Here is a 23,024-nt window from a genome sequence, read left to right as displayed (position 1 = left end):
TGTATCAAACACTAAGAAACCCCCCAAAGATGCTCTTTGGTACTCTACAAACATCACCGTAACACCTCTCTTGGCCAAAAAGCCACCACCCTGGAAGTCAGCCCATGGCATCCTGCTTATGATCTTGTCCTTTCTAGTTTGCAAGATGCTGTTCAGTCTAAGCTTCAAGGATAATTTTTTCATGAAGTATAGTTCCCCTGCCAGGTGGAATTAAAGGAAGAGCCACAGAATTATAGAACTAACATAGCATCACATTCTCTCTTCCAAACGGCAGGGAATTTGATCATGTCCCTTAATGAAACATCAGTGAGTCTAAAAATATGTTGGCTGAACCTACAAGAATTTTATTCACTTAGGAGAATCCAGACAGTGTACTATTGGTGAATCTGAATATGAGTATACAATATGGCATGTGATTGAAAGTTCTTTTCACACTGGCTATATACAATCTGTCTGCTTAATCTGTTCTTTGGGTTTGAGACTATGCATCATAGGATTCATGATAGGATAGATGATACTATAGACCTTAACTTAAATCATCTACTTAATTTCTACCACATGGATGGTCACACATCATGATTGTCACACACATGTCACACACATGTCACACACATGATGGTCACACATCATGATTCATTTGACATATGCACTGTAAAATCTTAATATTCCTTTTTGTCATTGGGCTTTTTAATTATAGATCTTGTTTTCTCTGTAGGAACTGTTGATTTGGGCTCCTCATAGAACAAAAGAGAAATAATAACTGTAAAGGGAAATAGATACCTAGTCCTGATACTTTAGAAGACTCTCATTAGTGGTCTGGATATTTTCCTCCCCATAACTGTATTTTCATAGGATCACAGATTTTGAGTTGGAGGAGACCAGAGACTATCTGGTTTAAAGAGCTCCCTGCTAACACAGATAGCAACTTGGAGTTTTGAGGAGTTGCTTGTGGATACTAAAAAGTTAATTGACTTATCCAGGTTACACAGCTAATTAAGTATCAGAAACAGTATTTGAATCCTGCTGGCTGTAAGATGACTATCTGGCCATTATACCACAATGAATTTTTCTGATTTTTAATATTTTAAAATTCAGGCCTATTTTGCTCCATTTTAACAATTACCCTTGGATATATAAATAGATGTCTTTCATTACATTATTTTCTTCCTATCTATTCTATTTTTGCTGTGACTGCTTTAAGATAAAGAGGAGGAGTAAAAGCCCAGGACAAAATATTCCTTAAAAAGCTTTATTGTCACATATGCAACAGTAATTTCTACTTCTAAATTCTACAATTCTGCAACATTTTACAAATGTTAAACATTATGAAAAATGGAGGGAATGGGAAGGTTTAAGTTCATGTCTTTCATAGATGAAACTGCAAAATTAATGGTGCAATGCATTTTATTCACAAACATAAGCTAATACACTGAATTAAAAAATTTACAGCTATAATATGGGATAATTACTAAAAGATTAAACCAATCACAATGCCCCTATTTTCTGGAGAGATTCCTCAATTTTAACCCTCTATTTTTTGTGCCTCAATCACCACTTTTGGTAAGAATCATTTAGGGAAGGCAGTGTCTTGCTCTAGAATTAATTGTATCAATGTATTTACCTAGTTGGCATAAAGATGCATGAAAATATACAAGTAAAAGATTTTCCTCAGATTTGTTAAAAAAAAAAAGATATAGTACTGTTAAGAGATTTATCCACAGGTTTTAATACTAAGAACTAATAAAATTTCATTTTTTAGAAGTGTAAGAATTTTAGAATTAAAATTCAAACACTTAAAATTATATCATCTTTAATAGTTAAGAAGGCTTAAGTAGTAAGGGATTCTTTTCAAAATACCTTCCCCACCTCTCCATATAGGGTCTGAATCTGCTGTGGAAAAATATTAGCATATATATGTATGTATATATAAAAGAATTTCAACAATTTAAGAAACATTTTCTGTTTTAGCAAGGCTGCATAATTATGCAAATGATGACATCAATTCATTAGATAGAGATCACTTAATTTCAAATGTGCCACCACAAATCCTAGGTTTCTAGGTCATATATGAGAGACTGAGAAGTTTTAAGGTAAAATTCATTTCCTTTTCCCATCTCCTTCAAGACTTACATCCTCTATGAGACAAGTCCAACTACCAAAGCTGGAATCTCTTAAAAAAAAAACAACCTCTTTTTTTCTTACCTTCTGACCTCAATATATAGTACTTACACATATATTTTTATATAACATAATATGCCTATGCATATATATTTCTGTAACATGATTATATTTGTGGTATGTGAGAAAACAAAGGCATATATCCTTTTTGAAAAACCACATATTTAGCTTTCACATACTATAGCAGATAACATGACATAGAATACCAGGAAAGTACAACTTTAAAATAAAATAAAATAAAAACTTGAAATCTAATAAAAGGAAAGATTTAAGCTTGCTATGAAAATGTAGATTTTTTTCAATTATAGAACATTTTGGTAATTTATATAACTATATTAAGATTATATGGAACATTTCAATAAAGTGTATTCATAATTTGAACATGTTAAAGTGTACTATTCTATACTACCCTCTAAAATGGTGTTAGAGGGACAGGGGCGGTAAAATAAAATTATGACAAAATAATAAAAAAAACTCTTGATGAGAAAGAAAATATATTACAGTGCTTCATAGTTTTCAGAATGTTTTCACATATATTACCTTAATTTTATGCCTAAAATAATTTTAGGAGGTTGGCATAGTAGGTGTGAAACCCAGTGATTTTAAATGCTATATCCAGAGTCACAATGATAGTAAATTCTGCAGCCCAGCCAGGGCCTTCTTCCTAGGTCCACTACTCTTTCCAGTATATCATACCATACCTTAAGGTAAAAAGCAGAACACATTTCAGGAAATCATCTTGGTTACATAGGAAGCTCTCTGATGAACTCAGAATTTCAAAAGGTCATATACAAAAGGTAGTATAAGGAGATTATGTATGATGATGATGATAATTTATTGAACATTTTAAGAATTGCAAAGATTTTATGAATATTGTCTTATTTGATCCTCGCAAAGAAGCAACACGGTGGAATATATAGACCATGTGCCTCAAAGCTAGGAAGATCTGAATTCAAGCCCTACATTTGACATATACTGGCTGTATGATGTTGGGCAAGTCACTAAACCTTTGAGTGCTCTAGGCACCTTTAAGAATATAAATTACAGGGGGCGGCTAGGTGGCACAGTGAATAGAGCACAGGCTCTGGAGTCAGGAGGACCTGAGTTCAAATCTGACCTCAGACACTTAACACACAAACTAGCCATGTGACCTTGGGCAAGTCACTTAACCCCAACTGCCCTCCAAAAAGAAAATAAAAGAATATAAATTACAGAGAAGGTATTGACCTATGATAGAGGGATCTTCTGACCTGGGAATTTCCTATACCAATTAAATATGGGCCCAGTCCCTATTGCCATCTCTGGATCTTCACCACAAACCCATGAAGTATTGTAGGTATCATTGTTTCCATTTTACACATTAGAAAATTATACAAAGGATAAGGTATTTACTCATTATCTTATCAAATGGTAGAAGAAGCATTTGAACCCAGATCTCACCTGATACCAAATCTAGTGCTCTTATCACAACATCATACCATTTTTAAAATTACTAGAAATGTCTTGATTTTCTGAAGGAGGGAAAGGGTGTATGAAACAGACTAGTAAACTTCATGCTGAGCTCTGGAAAAGTACTAGAATTCACTCTAAAATAGATGGCTTACAAGTACTTTAGAAAGAAAATAGTCACTACTATAAACTTTATATTCACTACAAACAAACTAAATGACTGTTATAGTATATTTTGATTTTAACAAGATTATTTTACGGTCTAGAAATGTGGGCTCTTTATTAGTAGTCAGGTGAATTTATAGTTGAGTAAAAACCAACTGGATGTCAGTCTGAGGGAGATTTCTACTGGTATGCCAAAAGTCCTATACTCAGTTTTATCCTGTTCAACATCTCAATCAAAAACATGAGTGAATCTATCAAGAGTGTGCTTAATAAATACATTTAGGGAGGTTAGGCTTATTTAGCATCTAATATTATTTAGAAAGGGCCATTGCCCCTCAGGGATAATGCTAATACTGCTTTAGCTGAATCTCATACTAAGAGAAAGTTGGACTGTGAGGTTAGTTTCAAGCTCTCACCTGCAGGATCCTCAGTGTGACAAATTCTCTCATATTATTTACTTCTCATACACATTTCTTACTCTTTCATTGTCTAACATTTCTGCTTAACTCTGCATATCTTTGCTAGCTCCTTGAACTCTGCTGATCCTCAGGTACCAAGGTATCCTTTTTAAAGTTCCACATGCCACTTCTTGCCTTTCATCATACGTACTAATTAGCACCCTCTGTACCTGCCGACTCCTCCATGATTCTGCATAAGTGACCTGGCTGTCATGTCTGCTCCTTCCCCTCTCATGGCCCTTCTGGGTAATGCCTTTCTCTGTTCCATACTCCTGGGACAAGGTTGGAGGAATATTATATTTGAGACTTACTGGACAAGGATAGCTATAACTGTATCTCTCTCTGCTCCACACAACTTAATGACTTTGTGGCTACAGTTACTCCCTCCTCTCTTTTCCTCCTTCCTCCAAACTTACTGCTCACATGTTCATCATCACATGATATTCTCAGTGTTTTAAAAATCAGGAGGTCTAGGTGACTAAGGATTTTGTTCTAAACATTGAATAACTAAGGGAAAAAGTGTATAGTGCCTCCCAGAGAGGCGGGATGTTAAGGGGAGGGAGGAAATTATATATATTCAGGTCATATGTGGTCACCATATTGGATCTTTCCCCCTTAACTTTGTTATGGTGGAGTGTTCAAGTCAGTAAGTGGAGGATATCTTTTAGGTAGTGGTATATCTAGAAATGACTATGGCAACAAAAGGTATCAATATATTTTTTTAAATACAATGTGATCATTGATCAGAAGCATATTAACTGAACTGATAGAATAGGAACCCTGAATATCAGTCAAGAAGAGAGAATCAAAGTGATGTAAGGAAAGAAGGAATGGGATATAATCCTACCTGAACAGAAGGATAGGAAGATTGAGAACAATCAGGAGAAGGGAACAACATGATTCTGGTATAAAATTTAAGGGCATTAACATGATCAAGGAGTGTAATATCTGTGTATGTAATAACTATGTAATGTAATAACATTACATAGAGTAATCAAGTTATCTAACAATTTGCAGATAAAACAACATTGAAGTGAGGAAAAGGGTAGAGGACAGGTAATATTTTGGAAGACAGAAAAAAAGATGTGAAAATGCATGAAAAGGTTAGAGATACAGCCTGAAATTTCTAAGATTAAATTTAATACAGAACAATTGAATTTAGCACCTAACATTTCAAAAAGATTCTATTATCTGTACAGTAATGTAACCAACTTTCCTATGGTTCATTCAACATTCCTGTCATTGTTCAACACTCTCCTATATGTGTTGTCTCCAAGAACATAAGTTCCTTGAGAGCAGGAAATGTCTTATTTTTTTGTTTTCTATTTGTAGTCCTAACACTCGGCACAATGCTTGATATATAGTATGAGCTTAACAAATTGCATAAGCACACAGCACTATACTAAAAGTTTTAAAAAAAAATCAACTGCACAAGTACAGGATAGAAGAGACTTGGTTTAGCAGTAGTTCACATAAGAAAGACCAAGGATTTTACCTGACTTCAAGTTCAATATGGTTTAACTGCATGATGGGGCTCCTCCCAAAGTAAAGCAATCTGATGTTACAATAGTAGAAGTACAATATCCAGATCAAGGTAAGTGGTAGTTCTACTATACTCTGCACTAGTCAAGACACATCTGGGTTTCTGTGTTCCATTTCAGTAGCCCTGTCATAAAAGGAACATCAACAATCTAGAGCAAACAGCCATTAGAGTATGAACCATCATGACGAAAGATTTAGAAATCAGGTCATATGAAGAACTGAAAAACTTGGGAATGATTAGCCTGGAAAAAAAGATGTATGGAAGGCATGATTACCATTTTCAAATATTAACAGGGCTATTATACAGGAGAGGGATAGGATTTATTTCATATAGTGTCAGAGAACAGATTTTAGAAGGAAAAACTTTCTAAGAGTTAGAGCTGTTCCAAAAAGGATGGATTATCTATGAGTTAGTAAGTTTCCTGTCTTCCAAAGTTGAGATTGGCTGATCACTTGTCAAGAGTGTTGTAGAAAGATAATTCCATGTTGGGCACAATGATCTTAAGGTCTATTTCAATTCTAAGCTTGTGGTTTTATGAACATCTTGAAAATATGAATCCTTAACCCATATATTGTGATCATCTAACAATTTGCATAACAAGTATATTGGTTAGTAAAAATTGAAGCCATTTGATTGAATGCCCTGTGTAGCATACTATACACTATGCTAGATGCCAAATCAAATCATATCATCCTGAAAAGAGAACTTATGAAAAATGTTGTTAATTATTTTAGCAGTAAAAGTACTATTATAATTAGAAATCTTCTGATAGGCTTCTAGTCCTACAATTGGATCCACTGGTAAAAATAGTCCTTTTGAAGAATAGTTTTGTTTTTTATTGCTGGAATGCTCCAATTTTTTAATATGACCCTTTGGAAATATAGTAAATGGTATCCTGGCATTTTGCTGACAGGTTTCTAAGATTAGTAGGAATGGAAGCTGAAACTAATATTTTTTCCAAATGTCAGAAACATATTGAGCAGAGAAAAAGTTCTGATGTAGAATTCCTAATGCCCTCATTTAGAAAAGCTCCAAACAGAATTTTTCTATGTTTTATATTATTTCAAGATGATATTTTAATGAGGTTTACAGTTTCTTAAAACATTATTTTAATAAGAATATATTAAGTTGTTCCAGAGTACACCATTTTCATTCTAATGAATTTTTAGTCATCACTGTTTCTCTGTAGGGACAGACAAACGTCCTAACTTCCTGCCACCATTATAGAAGGATGTAGGAAAATGGCCTCAAATTCTTTCTCTATAATAATCCATTGCTGAGGTTAAGCCCCATGCACATGAAAATATGCATTCCCTCAACCTGTCACCACTCACAACAGCATCTTTCTAAGAAGTTCACTCCATTCATTTACATCACCTGTTTCAGATTCTGGTCATAGTTATCTACTAGCCCCCAAGGTCACTGTCCCTTATTTTTTAAAGCGTTTAGTCCTTTGCTAAGAGTCTTCCTCCTTCCTCAAGGCCTGCTTTTATGTTCTGCTTATAGGTCAATATACATTCTTATGTCCCCTCAAATGCCCTGGCCTTCTAGTTCATCTACCTTATCATCTCCCATGGCCAACCTATATCTTTCCTATACTTTAGCCCTGCACATAAATGCTATTGTGCTTCATCTAACCATTGACCCTTTTTGTTCCACTTCTATGATTAAGAAATCTATCCCACCATGACCTCCTATCTTTCCATCTTCTTCCAGGCCTCATTCTCCTAGTCCTATTTTTTATCCTCAATATGACCTGCAATCCTTCTGCATCTCGGCCAAGCTATCAACTTGGCTCTGGTTCTGCCTCACTTGCTTTCCCAGTCTTACTCCTGTGTTAACCACTTCATCTCATCACTGTCCTCTGTGCTTGAATAACTGGCCCTCTTTCTCTAGCACCATAATATGCAGGTTTACTACACATCACTCTCTATTACCTACCCTATATTTTAGCCAAATTGGCTTTTTGCTATTCTGCATGCACAACTCCTTTCTCTATATGCCTTTGCGTAGGGGTTTTTTTTTTTCGATTCTTGAAATGTGCTCCCTCCATTCCTCCAGTTCAAAGAATTGTTACCCCTTCCCAAGGATCAGCTCAAGTTCCAATAGAATATGAGGGCTGTCTTGATCCCCCCCAGCTACTATTTGCCTTGCCCTGAATACCCTGCTCCTTTCTATTTATGTTATATAGAAACTATTTATCTTGATGTACTTATTTTATTTTCCCTGATAGCATCTTAAGAGAAGGATTTTTTTCCCTTTCTATTATCTTTACATTCCTAGTGTCTGGGAATAGTAGTCACTTAAAAAATGCACATTGAATTGGTTTGATTTCAAATCTGCATAGCCTTTTACATAATTATCTCACCTGAGCCTCAAAACTATCTTCTGAAGTAGATACCTCAGGCATTACCATTCCAACTTTACAAATGAAGAAACTAAAGTTCAAAGAACTTAAATGGGTTGCCTATTGCCACAGAACTATGAAAATGAATGAATCAGACTTAGCTCTTTGTGACCAAGTCTAGCATCATCAGCTTCCTCTTAACCAGTTGGTTTCTAGATATTGAGTTGAACAAATCTTAGTTTTATGTATTAGAAGCTTTCAGTTATCATGTCTGAGTGGGCATTTTCCTTATAGATCTCAATTTGAAAACAATCCACGTTGAAGTGGTATGACTAGTTACAAAGTTCTACTATTGATAGAGAAAATTTTTGTTCTACTAATTTACAAATAACAGTGATGTTTTGCAAAAAGAAAAATGACTATTATTGATTGAAACTATTAGTTTTTAACCATAAGAAATCAAAGTAATAGCTACACTTGAATATCTACCACAACTACTACTAATAATTGCAAGTGGCAAGGATGGTAGCTCATTATATCACAGACCCTACAATATCTGGCATCAGCTCCTTATATTAAGGACTTACAGTATAAAATACATATGGCGACCATACTATTGAGCAGTTGGCTTTATTCTTTCAGATAATTACATAATTTCTTTTAAAATATTCTATTACCAAGTAAAGACATCTTATAAGATAATGTATCAGAGTTTTCATAGATGATAGCCCCTCCCTCTCCCAGATTTCACAGTCTCAATCTCCTTTGACTCCAGGGAGAGATGAGGTTGCAAGATTTTCACGTGATGTTCCATTAATTCTAACATGTCTAATTCTAATTATTAATCCATTCCAATTCTAACATAGCTAATTCTAATATGACTGTCAGAAATTAACTTCAAATATTGACAAAATTAGTATCAAACTGCAAAGTTAACACCATAGGAGATAATTAGGTATATGCCACAGCAAGAGGCTTACAAAGGAGATCTTTTATCATAACAACTCTATTAATCTTTCCAAACAAGTATAAGTTCAGTTTCTGAATGCCAAGGCAACCTATATGTTGTATGAGAAACAAACAAACAAAAAGACTGATTCCCTATTCTCTTTACTTTGTCAAAATTTGACTTAGAAAATGTTTCAAAGCAGATGGAGAAATGTTAGTATCTTCTTTTTAAAAAATGTGTCACTGAATGTTTCCATGTATCTATTTTTATAATAATTATAGAACATAAAAATAACAACTAATAATAAATCACCATCTACACATTAAGAATACAACTTTCATTTAAAAATATGATCATAAACCACAGAGTAGGAAAATTTTTGCAGAGAAAATCTAAGATGAAAACATAACTAAAAAGGAGACAAACTTTGCAACTTACTAATGTATTCAAAAGACTATTAAAAACTTTACAATTTAATTATTGGGAGATTACAGAACTGCTTCAGTGCTTCTGTACTGTGTTAAATAAGCTGTACGTGTGAGGAGTAATAAATGAAATTGTTAATTTTACTGCATCCTTAGGGAGTAGCAGGAGATGGGGTGGGGGTTACATTATTTAGAACTCCAAATGGATTTGGGTTTATATGCAGCCATAAATTCTAACTGTGTTGTTAATTAACCCTACCCCCAAGCCACTCTTTGCTTTAGGGTTTTGAAAGACATAGTGACTACTAGAGTGACTCACCATTCATATTCTTAAAGATGTTTAGGATGGGGAGAATTTGTCTGTAGTAGGGCACCAAAGCCTCACCCACCATGTCAGCTGAAACAACCAGATGCTGAAGGACTTTGAGTGTGACACAGATGACCTGCCGGTTTCGGAGATTCAATGCATCTGTATTGTAGAAAAAGAAGCAAGAGAATTAATTTCTACAATGTTAAGGAGGATTGGGAAGAAGTCCTCTAATGGGTAAATTTAATTAAATTGTACTCTGCTGGGGATCATCAGTGGGCCTTTATTAGGCTAGCTTTGAAAGATGGATTGTCGCCCTGATGTTATAAAACACTGCCTTGTCTGACTATTATTTGTTCCCACAACTAATGCTAATGAACCCCAAGAATGGAGCTCATTATTCTCTCATACTAACTAGGTTTTCTAGTTGTATCTTTGCCCATCCATCCCTCCCAAAAGGACCACCAATAAAAATCTCCTCAAAAACTGTGTAAGTACTATTGGGGATGATGGATTGATGGAAGATTGATGGCAAATAAAAATTTTAAGCAACAATCACCCTGTTTGGGGGAGTTAAATCTTATTTCTTCCAGTTTTAACAAGCCATGTAATTATAAAAACAATGAAACAAACTGCAATGAAACAAATGTTTGAAGAGGAGGAAAACAGCAAGCTTATAAAGGTTTTACAAATACTATAAATATCATTTGTGGATATGACCATAATATGTCAGTTAGCATCCTAAAGACAGAAAATTAAGACTAAAAAGGAGGCAAAGCATAGGAAATCGAGGTGTCAAAGTTCTCAGAAAGCTTCTGAAAGCAGACAAATTATATTGGTACAGAAGAAGGACAGGCAGGATGGCAAAAATGCTTCTCTGAGATATTGCCCAAAACCCTAAAGAGACCTGAAAGGAATGGGAAAGTCACTGACAGTAGAAGGTTTCACTTTATTGATAATCACCATTCTGAATCCTTAGTCAGTTTGTAGGAACCATACCTTTGATGATTCACAAGGAACTCCTAGGTGAGCAAACTCCCTCTACTGTTGCAGGTCTGCACCCTCTTTGTAACTTAAGTCTTAGAAAGTTATGTAAAGTTTCGATACTTCAAGGGACTTGCACAGCCAGTATATGCCATAGATCAAACTGTAACTAGGGAGAAGCATAACGAGCAAGCAACATTATTTAGGGATAGGATGAGAAATGGTAGCAACATTCAATATTAAAGCAAGAGTAAAAGATTAATGAAAATGTTTTCTTTTATGATTCCAAAAGTCATACTTTTTTTATTTCTTTGAAAAGGAGATTGACCTGGATCACAAAGAATATACTATTTGCAAGAATGATGATGATGATAAAATGAAATAGAGTATGGGCAAAACTTAATAATAATATGATTTCAAGTATTTGGAATGACTAAACCAGAGGATGTTTAAAACTAGCTGTAATTATTATAGTCCTACTAGGAAGTCTATTTGAAATTCAAAGAACAAATGGGAAGAAGTCATATCATAGTACCATACAATGATTTCACCAGCCCTGTTCAGCATGACAGGTCTTGTAAGGTGTTCTACAACTTGTCTAGGGATCCACAAGAAGAAGATGATCACCAAATAATGGGAACATGAGTTGTACCTTTGGAGAAAAGATGAAATCATCTAGACTTAGGTGTAATCTCTAAAAATTTTGATTTTCAATGACATGACATTATCATCAAAAAGCTAAGATCACATGGTCTAAATGTGTGTGGTTTCAACACTGTGTTCCTCTGAACTTCTAGAAGTTTCTTGACAGTGTTGTTCCATCATTCAGGGACTTTACTCCAATACTGTAACATAAGTAAGGGTCTACAGCATGAAAAACCTATTGAAGGTTAATAGCCCCAATTCTAGCCTATTGTGTATATGAGAACAGATGGGTACAGTGAGCATACTGTGGTGACCTTGAAGCTAGAAGGACCAGGGTATTTGATCTGTGACATATACTGGTTGTGCAAGTCACTTAAACTCTCAAGGTCTAATATAACTCTCTAAAAGTCAGTTACAAAGAAGGTGCAGACCTGCATCAGTGGAAGGGGTTTGCTCAGCTAGGAGTTCCTTGTGCTAATGGAATCAAAGATCTGGTCCCTATTCCTGTTAGGAAGGACTAAGAATGGTGATTATCAACAAGGTGACCATGAAATAGGGGACCAACCAAGATAATACTAAAGAGCCTTTTGAACAATGACTTACTACTACATGGATTCAGACACATGCCCTGATAACAGCTACAAATCATATAAACCTAATGTAGCAGTCTAAAAGTAGCTGCTCAGTCTCCAACACTGGTATTATAAAGGGTTTTGCTGAACTTAAATGTCTTAATTAAAGAAGTTAAGTGAGTTCACTAAACCTGTAAATGAGACTCAAGTTAAATATCTGCCCATTTATTTGTGTCTATATGTATTACTGAACTGACCAATTTATTATTTGCTAGATGCTCTTGCCCCTAGAACAGCTGATTTTAAGTAACAAATTGCATCACTGCACAGTTAACTCAACCAGAATTAATATGGCAGAAATAACTGCTAGTGAATTGAGTGTAGGGTTTCAAGGCAGCCAACTGTTGATGCCCAATAAAAATGCTTAAATGCTTATTCTTAATGAGAACTAGGAAGGTGTTCAAGGTCCCCTTGAATGACTTGTTAATGGTTAAACAAAGTTTTCAATATTTTGCAGTGGATTCAATGTAGAGGAAGGGAGTATTCACAAAATTCCCTTAGAACTTTATCCAAGAGGAAGTTGTTTTATTCTTATTTTAGCTTTGCTTCCTTTATTTCCCTTCCTCTTTCTGGGGTGTTTAGGATGCAGGACAAAGCTGGAAATCTCTCTGTCGTTACTTTCCCAATTAAATTAAAGGACCAAGAAATAATTGTGTGTATGTGTGTGTGTTTAAGCAAAGTCAAATATTTTTCTTTAAAACAGACATGCTAAGATAATCAGACAAGGTTAGATTTTGATAGCTTTAAAGAGAAAGTAAGGGTTATATTTAGTAGTCTGGTGATAGGCTTGATAACTATTGTCTAACCATTACCATTAGTGAAGAATTTGAAGTGCAAAATTCCAAGTTTAAAAAAGGTTTTATGGGAGGGATCAACTGCTATTATCAACCAAACATTGGAGTCTTCCCAATCCAGATCACTGTATTTTGTCTATACTGCTGATTATATATGCCTCTGAGCAATATTACATATAACTTCTTAGGCAGTTGAAACAGCAAGCAACAAAGTAAAAGTGGTACAATAGAACTCTTTCTATTTACCTGAGAGGATTACAAGTGATTATAGATTACGTCTTTAGGCATAAACCACTATTTCTATGATTACAGACCACTGCAGAGAGGAGCTAGGTCACTTGATTCTACATACTTCCTAAACCCATGCAGCCTCATCTTCAACCTTCCTTCCCAGTTCTCCATTCTACACCCTGGAAACACAGAACTCCCTAACACCAGCTTTCTATGTCTCATTCTAGGAACTATAATCAAATGAACACTATCATAGCCTCTAGAAAAGGCATGTCAGTTAACTGCCCTGTTGTTCTCCATTAATTGTGCCTCCCCAGATCAAATTCCCTTCCCTAGTCACTGCTCCCCTATGTTTTTTTCATCATAAATTTCTTGAAGTCAGGATCTATCTTGCTATTGTGTTTACATCTTCAAAGTTTAACATAATGTGTGACACGTAGCAAATGACAAATACTTTTTATTCATTTTTTTTTAAGCAATTGGGGTTAAGTAACTTGCTCAAGGTTACACGGCCAGTTATTATTTCTGGGTGTGGTGCTGAGTATCTGAGCCTGGATTTGATCCAGGTCATCCCAACACTGGAGCTGGTGCTCTTACTCGCTGAGCCACCTGGCCGCCCCTAAGCAATTGGGGTTAAGTAACTTGCTCAAGGTTACACGGCCAGGTGTTTCTGGGTGGGTGCTAAGTGTCTGAGCCCTGGATTCGATCTCCAGGTCTTCTCAACACTGGAGCTGGTGCTCTTACTCGCTGTGCTACCTGGCCGCCCCGAAGGGATTTCTTTCTTCTTCTTTTTTTTTTTTTTTAGCTTTTTGGAGGGCAATTGGGGTTAAGTGACTTGCCCAAAGTCACACAGCTAGTTTTTTTGTGTTAAGTGTCTGAGGCTGAATTTGAACTCAGGTCCTCCTGACTCCAGGGCCAGTGCTCTATTTACTGTGCTACCTAGCCGCCCCTTTTTATTCATTTTCATAGGATTTATTTACCATTAATCATTAATAGGCAGAAAAGACATCTAAAGTATTTCTTCCTTTTAAGAAACATTTGTAGTATCTCCCCTTTCTGAATTCTGATAGCCCTCCATACATCTTGAGGTGTTTTATCACATCACATCTTGGAATTTGGCTATATGTGCTAATCTTCATGTACCCACAAGTTTGTAAACTCCTTGAGATCAGAGACATGTTTTGTTATTATTTGTCTCAGATCTATGATTTCAATAACTTGAGCAGCCCAGTTGTAGTTGTTCAGTCCTTTCGGTTGTGTTTGACTTTTCATGTCTCCATCTGGGGTTTTCTTGGCAAAGATAATAGAATGGTTTGCCATTTCCTTCTCCAGCTCATTTTACAGATGAGGAAAATGAGGCAAACAGGGTTAAGTGACTTGTCCAGGGTCACACAGCTATTAAATGCCTGAGGTCGAATTTGAACTCAGGTCTTCCTGACCCCAGGCCCTGCACTCTATCTACTGTGCCACGTAGCTGCTAGTGGGCAACTCAGTGGAAACATCTTTTTCTATTAATGCAGGCTGGCAACTTCTTTGCAATTTCTTTAAGCATCTAGGGTTGCAATGAAGAGAAAAAAGGACTTGAAGTCAGAAGGTCCCAGTTCAAATTCTGTCTTAGACATTTAACTGGCTGTATGACCCATATAACACTAAAATGACTAGAATGTAAGAATAACTCAAAGGACCAAACATAACTTTTTGTATCAATTGATGTGCCTAGTTTATTAATATTGTTGTTACTGTATAAATTTTTTTCTTGGTTCTGATCATATCACATATTGGTTGATATAAGTCTTCTCATTTTTCTCTGAAACTACACATTTAATAATTTCTTACAGTACACATATCACAATACACTGATATACCATAATTTGTTCAGCCATTGCCCAAAAAATAGTCCCCCTTAATTTCCAATTTTTTTCCTACAATAAAAAGTTGTTATAGATATTTTTGTACTTATGGGTCCTTATCCTCTTTCTTTGATCACTTTGGGTTATGTGCCTAGTAATGGTATTGTTGGATCAAGAGGAATGCACAGGTTAGTGACTTTTCAGGGCACAGTTCCAAACCGTTATCCATCTGCATACTTGAAGTGATAAGACATTTTGGTATGACTCCTTCAATTTGGTGATCATATTCAGTTTTGTTTGGGAGAGAAAATAATGGGCTTATATCTATAAAAAGTCACAACAGGCTTAAACTGTTACCCTAAAAGATGCAATATTTTATATAAATTGGTCTTGATATTCTGTTGCTGATGTGTTAGAGAACACTTTTTGATTTGAACATCAAATACCTTAACACTTTCATTATATTCGGTTCCATTTTACATATTTGCAGCATAGGAATAAAAGCTATGAGTACAGGATTGAATCAAAGGATTTTCAATAAATCAATAAAAGCAGTACAAATGTTACAGCACTTTGAGGTAGCTTGTTCTAAAAATGATCAAATTCATAGTGAGTAATTCTTTTGACCCTAGAAATATTTTGGTATATCCTCTTCAGCCAATATGTTATTTGCTGGTTAATATTAATAGATTTTTAATAATATAAGCTAAAATGCTTTGTATATGCCACATGAATACATAGTACATATTTGGAAGATCACTGCTTTTCTCATATTTTGTTAGCAGATATGCAATTTCTCTTGTTAAGAAAGATAGGATCAAGGCTGCATCTAAGAATAAACTAGTAAAATGCTTTGCTAGTAAATGCATCTGCTAGTATAATACATTTGAGTCAATAATCATGTATCTCATCTGGTCCAACTAGTTTTATTAAAAGATAAAAACACCATTTCCAGTCATCTCCTTTGGTATAAATGCTCTGTTGTTTCTGTTTTGCATTTGATCCAATCTGTATTTTCATTGTGTTCAATTTACTGTGACCACATAAATAACCACATATTTTCCATGGGCTCCTTATTCTGAGGTTCTCTTTCCTCAGATTTCTTTGTTTCTTAATCCTCTGTTATAAGTTGTTTTTTTTTTTAATATTGAATTGCTTCTTGCACAGCTTTGACTTCTTATTATCATTTTATCCTTTTAACACAGCAGCTAATTGGTGTAGTGGATAGAATCCCAGTTCTGGAGTCAGGAAATCTCTTCTTCCCAAGTTAAATCTAGCCTCAGATATTTATTAGCTTTGTGACCCTGGGCAAGTCACTTAACCTGGTTTGCCTCACTTTCCTCATCTGTAAAATGAGCTGGAGAAGGGAATGGCAAATCATTCCTGTATCTTCACCAAGAAAACTCCAAATGGGGTCATGAAGAGTCAAACACAACTGAAAATGACTGAAGAGCAACAATAATAAATCCTCTTAACTTTTGCTTTAATTTTTAAGGGATTTTAGAATTTCTAAAATATATACCTATTTTTGTTTTCTGGATTCTGTTCTGGATGTTTCCATTTGTCTTCATTTGCGTGATGTAGCAATCAGGTTTTCTACTATGTGTTTGGCTTCTAATGCCTTTCCACAGGTCACTATCTCAACTTGCTTCTGCCACATTGGCATTTAATGTGCCTGTCCTTAGGATTATTTCTTGACAGCTCCACCTTTCCTTCTGTGTTTATGTTGGCAACAGCTGATGAATATAGTCTTTCATGCAGGTCCTTAACTGTTTTTATACTTCCTGTCATATATCAAAGGAGAATATGTTCATTCCAGCAAATACCAGCTTTTTTGAGTTATTCTGTTTTTGGTACATTTAGTCTCCTAATTGGATTTGTGCTGTAAAACTCAAAAAGAGGTTTTTAAAATTTAAGTATGTATAACTCCTCTTTACTATCATTTGAAACTTTGGTATTTTTTATCCCTTTTTTAAAATTAGGCAGAATTTCTGGAGTTTGTATTAAGTAAAGATTTTTAATGACCTCAAGTTTGCTGTCTTTAGATATGTTACTCATCAATTCCATATCTCATTTTATCTAACCAGCATTTAGGGATGAAGTTATTTTCTCTTGACTGCCCTGCATTTGTCTCCAATATATAACTATATGATTTGAAGCCAAGGACACTACTGGAAACAAGGAGTATGAAGCACTTGTCTATAGCTGGTAATATGTTTTCACTTCCGTTACATCATGTGAGTACATGAAGAAAGTATTCATCTCTTCAGTCCATTTCATTAATACTCATGATTTGTCTGCTATAGTGGTCAACACCACAGGACCTGAAGCATTTTAAGCAGGTGAATGAAGATGATAATAAGGATCTTATTTTTATCTTTTTAAACAGAGTTCAGAACTTTTTTGTTCTAGGACATGTTTCTGTCCTGCCACTTTTGTTTACATTTAATATTATATATATATTATTGCAGGGGTAGATAAGATAATTGCTTTTTTGTAGTTGGAAAAAAAGCATTGGGATATAAACATCTTCTCTATTCTCAAAGTCCGTTCCCAAGTGATTTTGACATATATTTTGATAGAGCTTTTTATTTCATGTAGTTTAGAGGTTATGAGTGTTTAGTACAGTGGAAGCTAAGAAAAAATGTTCTTAATTTCTGTAGATCTATGGTTGAGTTCTCAAAGACATTTTAACATTTGGATTTGTTGTATGGATTGTTGTTGTTTGTCCTTCATTTTCAAAAAAGGACCGCTGACATCACAGGTTGATGTCTTGACTCGAGCATGATAGGATTTAAGTGATGTAGAGTTGCACAAAATCTTCAGTCTCACTCTTTCCTGTGGCAAGACAAAAACCAAGAAGACTGGCGAAGCCTGGGATGCTATGGATGACCTCTGAATCTTCAAAGTCTTACCAAGCTTTAAGTACTCCACTGTGACTGCTCTAGCCACCTTCATAGCTATTGGAACAAATTAATCTCATCTACCCATCCCATGGGGAAGTCTTCACATGTTTGGGGTAGATATCCTCTTAAATACAGCTGTGGATAAATACAGATATGGATGTCTGTAATCTGTCAAGGCACTAAGGATAGCAAGCTTCTGTCATGTAATTCTGTCAAATAAGTCAAGTCTTGGCAAGAGCTCATGTAGCCTCCAAGGGTGTGTTGAATAGTTTCTACCACTTTCTTGAATAATCTGCATTGATTACTAAGTCTGGGCCCAGAAAGGATAATCTATTAGTACTGGCATCAGGATTTATATCACTTGCCTTATTAACAAGTTGTCTGAATTTTTAAGTCCCCAAACCCTCAAAGACACCCATTAAGACATATAAAGGTTATGTATTGATACCAGGGGAGGGTTTTCTCCTACCAATAAACCTTGCAGCATGTGTTATTGCTATTCATCTTCATGGGGTGTAGGGTGTGTTCAGGGAAGACTAATACCTCTGGTGTGAGGGCTGCCAAGCCCTTTTTAGGACTGCTTTCAGCCTTTGGTGTCCACCTTATCTACCTAATTCTCACCTGTGGCTCCCAAAAGCTGTGGTATGTACAGTGGCCGCACCCTGCTAAGCCATTTAGGCAGACAGGCTAAACTAGGTTTAGGGTAACTGAGGGGTCTCAAAACCATCAGTGAGTTAGGGGGGTGCCCATCCCAAGCACGTAAAGACTTCCCTTGGTGGAATAGGTGGATGAGAACAATTTGTTCCGACAGCCATGAAAGCAGCCCAAGCAGGTGCTGCAGAGCCCTTAGAGCTTGGTTAGACATCAAAGATGCCAAGGTTATCCACTGCGTCTTGAGCCATCACTGGTTGTTTTGTCTCTGTCCTGTCACTGGACTGTGATGACTCTGGAAGAGAGAGTGAGGCTGACAACTTTGTGCAACTGCCTCACTAAAATCCAATTTATGCATGAATCAAAAAGCATCACCTATATCATCTTACCATTTTCAAAGTCCTGTGGCAAGAGGCAAGAGAGGAAGCAGCAGGTGTGGATATACTTGAAGCTGTAGTCACAACCCTGCACAGAGGCAGCCTAAGCCATATGGTCCTCTTCTCACTGGAAGCAGTGGTGGGATTCAGCAACCCCCTGGGTGTCTGAGCAGCTAAATACTCTCATTCAACAAAAGTGGTGGCCCCAAGGCAAAAGGACTACCAGAAGAATTAATGTCAACATTTTAGGGTACATCTCTGAGTGAGACCAGTTTGTTGCTAACTTGGGAGGGAAAGTCGAGCCAGTTGGCAACAGTGAAGCAGAAAAGAAGTGGGCAGCTTTCCAATATTTGGTGTACAACACTGCATTTGCCCATCTGGGTCAGAAAACTCACACATTCAGACTGTTTTGACAAAAAAATTATGGTGAAATTCAGAAGCTGCTAAATGAAAAATGAAAACTCTACAGGGTTTACCAACAGGATAGTTCACCCATCTCTAAGAAGGAAGTATTTAATTCTATGAAAAGTAAAGTACAAGCAAAACTTAGAGAGATGCAGGATTCTTGGCTCAGTAAGAAGGCAGATGAATAAAAAAGAAATTGATAGGGGGTGGCTAGGTAGCACAGTGAATAGAGTATTGGCCCTGGAGTCAGGAGGACCCGAGTTCAAATCTGGCTTCAGACACTTAACACAAAAAACCAGCCATGTGACCTTGGGCAAGTCACTTAACCCCAATTGCCCCTCCAAAAAGTAAAAAAAAAAGAAGAAAAAGAGAAAAGAAATTGATAGACAAAAAAGGGAAAAAATATTGCCTATTCATTTGTTTCTGGTATATAATTCAGGCTGTTTGATTTTGTCTACATATTTGGTAAATGAAAATTTTAATTAATCTACAGTGTTTGCCTTCCTTTCGTAATCTGATTAAAAACGAGTTCTTCAAAGTTAAAAAAGGCAGATGAAATTCAGTTTTATGCTGATAGTAACAATCCAAAGTGCTTTTATGATGCCCTGAAGGCTATCTATGGTCTAAAGAACTATGGTACAACTCAATTACTCAGTCCTGATGGAACCACACTGATTAGTGCTAAGAGCATGATACTGGAGAAATGGGCTGAACACTTCCACAGTGTTTTCAGCAGAATGCCATCAATCAATGCTGAAGTCACTGACTATTTACCTCAGGTTGAAGTCAATCCCTCTCTAGACAAATTTCCAACTGAAGAAGAAGTTTTGAGTGCCATTAAGGCTCCTTTCATGTGGCAAAGCACATAGTGCTGATTCTATTCCAGCTGAGATTTACAAAGTAGGGGGTCCATTGCTCATACAAAAGCTGACTTAAATTTTCCAGGTTATATAGCAAGAGGAGGTTATCCCGCAGGAGTTCAAGGATGCCTCCATTTTTTATCTCTATAAATGTAAAGGAAATAGATTGTCCTGTGATAATTACAGGGGGTCTCTCTCTTAGTCATTGCTGTCAAGATTCTTGCCAGACTCTTCCTTAATAGGCCAATCTTTCACCTGGAAGATGGTCATGTACCTAAGAACCAGCGTGGCTTCAGAAAGGGCCAAGGAACAGTCAATAGGGAGTTTGCTGCCTGACATCTCCAGGAGAAATGCCAGGAGCAGAACAGAGGTCTGTACACAACACGTACAGATCTGACCAAGGCCTTTGATACTGTCAGTCACAAGGGCTTATGGAAAATTATGTCAGAATTTGGTTGCCCAGAGAAGTTCATCAGTATTGTATGTCAGTTTCATGACATCATACTTTCCTGGGTTCTGGATAATGGATAGTGCTCTCCTGCCTTCCTTGTCATCAGTGGAGGGAAACAAGGCTGTGTGCTTGCTCTCATGCTTTTTAGCATGATGTTTTCAGCCATGTTGTAAAAAATCTTCAATGAGGATGAACATGGCATCAAGATCAGCTACCACACTGACAGTAAATTCTTCAACTTGAAAAGGTTACAAGGCAAGACCAAAGTGGAGGGAGTATTTGTGCTGTTTGCAGATGATTGTGCATTCAATGCACCCTCTGAAGCTGATATGCAACAAAGTATGGATCAATTCTCTTCTGCTTGTGCTAATTTTGGCCTAACAATACCAAGAAAACACAGGTGCCCTTTCAGCCACCATAACACCATCCATACATAGAACCATCAGTTACAACAAACAGAGATGTTCTGAATGCTGAGGAAAAGTTTACTTACCTTGGCAGAATACTTTCCAGGGATGCACACATCAATAATGAGGTTGATGCATTTATTGCCAGAGTTAGCTCAATGTTTGGGAGGTTCCGAAGGAAAGTGTGGAAGAGAAGAGGTATTAGACTGACTACCAAACTGAAGGTCTATGGAGCTGTTATGCTAACCTCACTGTCATATGCCTGTGAAACCTGGACAGTCTACCAGAGCCATGCCAGGAAACTGAATCACTTCCATTTGAATTGTCTTAGGAAGATTCTGAAGATCACCTGGCAGGATAAGATACCAGACAGTGAGGTCCTTTCTGGAACTAAATTGCCAAGCATTCATACTCTACCACAGAGAGCGCAACTCAAATGGGCTGGTCACATTGTTTGAATGTTAAACATATGCTTGCCAAAAAAGACTATTTAATGGAGAACTCACACAGGGCAAGTGCTCACATGGTGATCAGAAGAAGTGATACAAGGACATTCTCAAAGTCTCTCTTAAGAACTTTGGAACTGATTGTGTGACATGGGAGACACTGACAGAGGACCACTCAGCATGGCATGCTCACATCAGAGAAGGTGCTGTGCTCTATAAGCAAAGCAGAATTGAATCAGCTCAAAAGAAATGCCAGATGCACAAATTCAGATAATCCACCCCAAAGGTTCACATGAACTCTTTGTGCTCGACCTGTGGCAGAGCATTCCGAGCTCACGTTGGTCAGATCAGCCACAGTCAGACACACTGTAACTTGACTCTAGCATAGTGATGTCATTCTGGTCCTCTTTGAGATTGTATAACCACCAACCAATCTTAATATCTTGCCCAGAGCACCAGGTGTGTCCTTATAAAATAGCTGTTGTAGTGAGATGAAAACAGTCTGGCATCTTGTACTTCAATCTAGAATTAATGTTTCCAATATAATCATGGCATTTAATAGATTTTTCTATGACAAGAAATATGAATTCACACAAAATATATATAATTATGAGCACATGGCAAAATGCGTATTTGGGTGTATTTCATTTGTGCAAATGCATTGAATTAAAAAAACCTAGATAGCAAAAATATATTTAAAATGAAATACTGTTATAATGCCAATGAACCTTCAGTACCAGTGAACAATGCTACTTTTAGCCTTTTTGGCCCAAAGTAGAGATGACCTTTACCTAATACTTACATGAATGTAATCCCTTTATGACAACAAAAAGAATCAACACTTCAAAAGTTTTCTTCTCAAATAATGAGAATTATACACACCCAGCTGTATCTCTGGAACAATTTATGGGACATAGTCAGGTGTAAATGGGATGCAACTAAAAGGAAATATCAGGTAATAAAAGAGCGAGCCAAGTGTTACATTGCTAGCTCAACAGCAAACTTGACCCAACCCTAGATAACCCCATCAAGATTCTGTGTTTTTCCTAGCCTCTGGCTCCATTTCCTGGTCTAATCCTTTTCAACAACCTTATACCTCTCTTTGCCCATGCTTCTTCAGACTGACTTCCTTTGGCAACAGGCTCTGGCTTTGAACTAAGTTCTCCTCCTGGCACTCTGCCCCAGCTTAACCTGACTTTTGACAGGAATAGGAAGCAGAACAAGGGACAAATTCAAGCGAATCCAAAAGTTACAAAGAGTACTTTAGGTCAGAAAGAGCTTTGTTTCAACTATTCTATTTCCTTAAATCTAAGGAATGTCTCCTCATTACCCAATAAACATTCTAAGTTCACCTCATCTGGAAGAAAAAAAAAACCAACCAAAACAAAATCCACACTCAGACTGTGACCCTTAATATTCTCCTTTTCAGGGCCAAACTCCTAGAAAAAGAAGTCTAAGCTTAACTGCTGTCACTTCTTCATCACTCACTCATTCCTCAGACCTTTTCAATCAGGCCCCTATTTTTACTACTCTTTTGAAATAGCTTTATACGAGGTAACTAGTG

At 36.4% G+C, this 23,024-nt stretch overlaps 1 protein-coding gene across 1 annotated transcript in view; it reads right to left on the bottom strand.

The window, feature by feature from the left end:
• Window positions 1-23,024, bottom strand: part of PACRG (parkin coregulated) — a 647,482-nt gene that overhangs the window by 276,158 nt on the left and 348,300 nt on the right. Inside the window, exon 4 of the mRNA XM_069070397.1 lies at window positions 9,834-9,983. Coding sequence (XP_068926498.1) covers window positions 9,834-9,983 — 150 coding nt within the window. The remainder of the gene's footprint in view (window positions 1-9,833; window positions 9,984-23,024) is intronic.

The sequence above is a fragment of the Petaurus breviceps genome, unplaced genomic scaffold, assembly GCF_028583685.1.
Source record: "Petaurus breviceps papuanus isolate PSGF00001 unplaced genomic scaffold, PetGlider_PUasm1.0 90808, whole genome shotgun sequence".
Taxonomy (NCBI): Eukaryota; Metazoa; Chordata; class Mammalia; order Diprotodontia; family Petauridae; genus Petaurus; species Petaurus breviceps.
The sequence above is the reverse complement of the archived record's forward strand: the minus strand, read 5'-3'. Positions and strand labels throughout refer to the sequence as shown.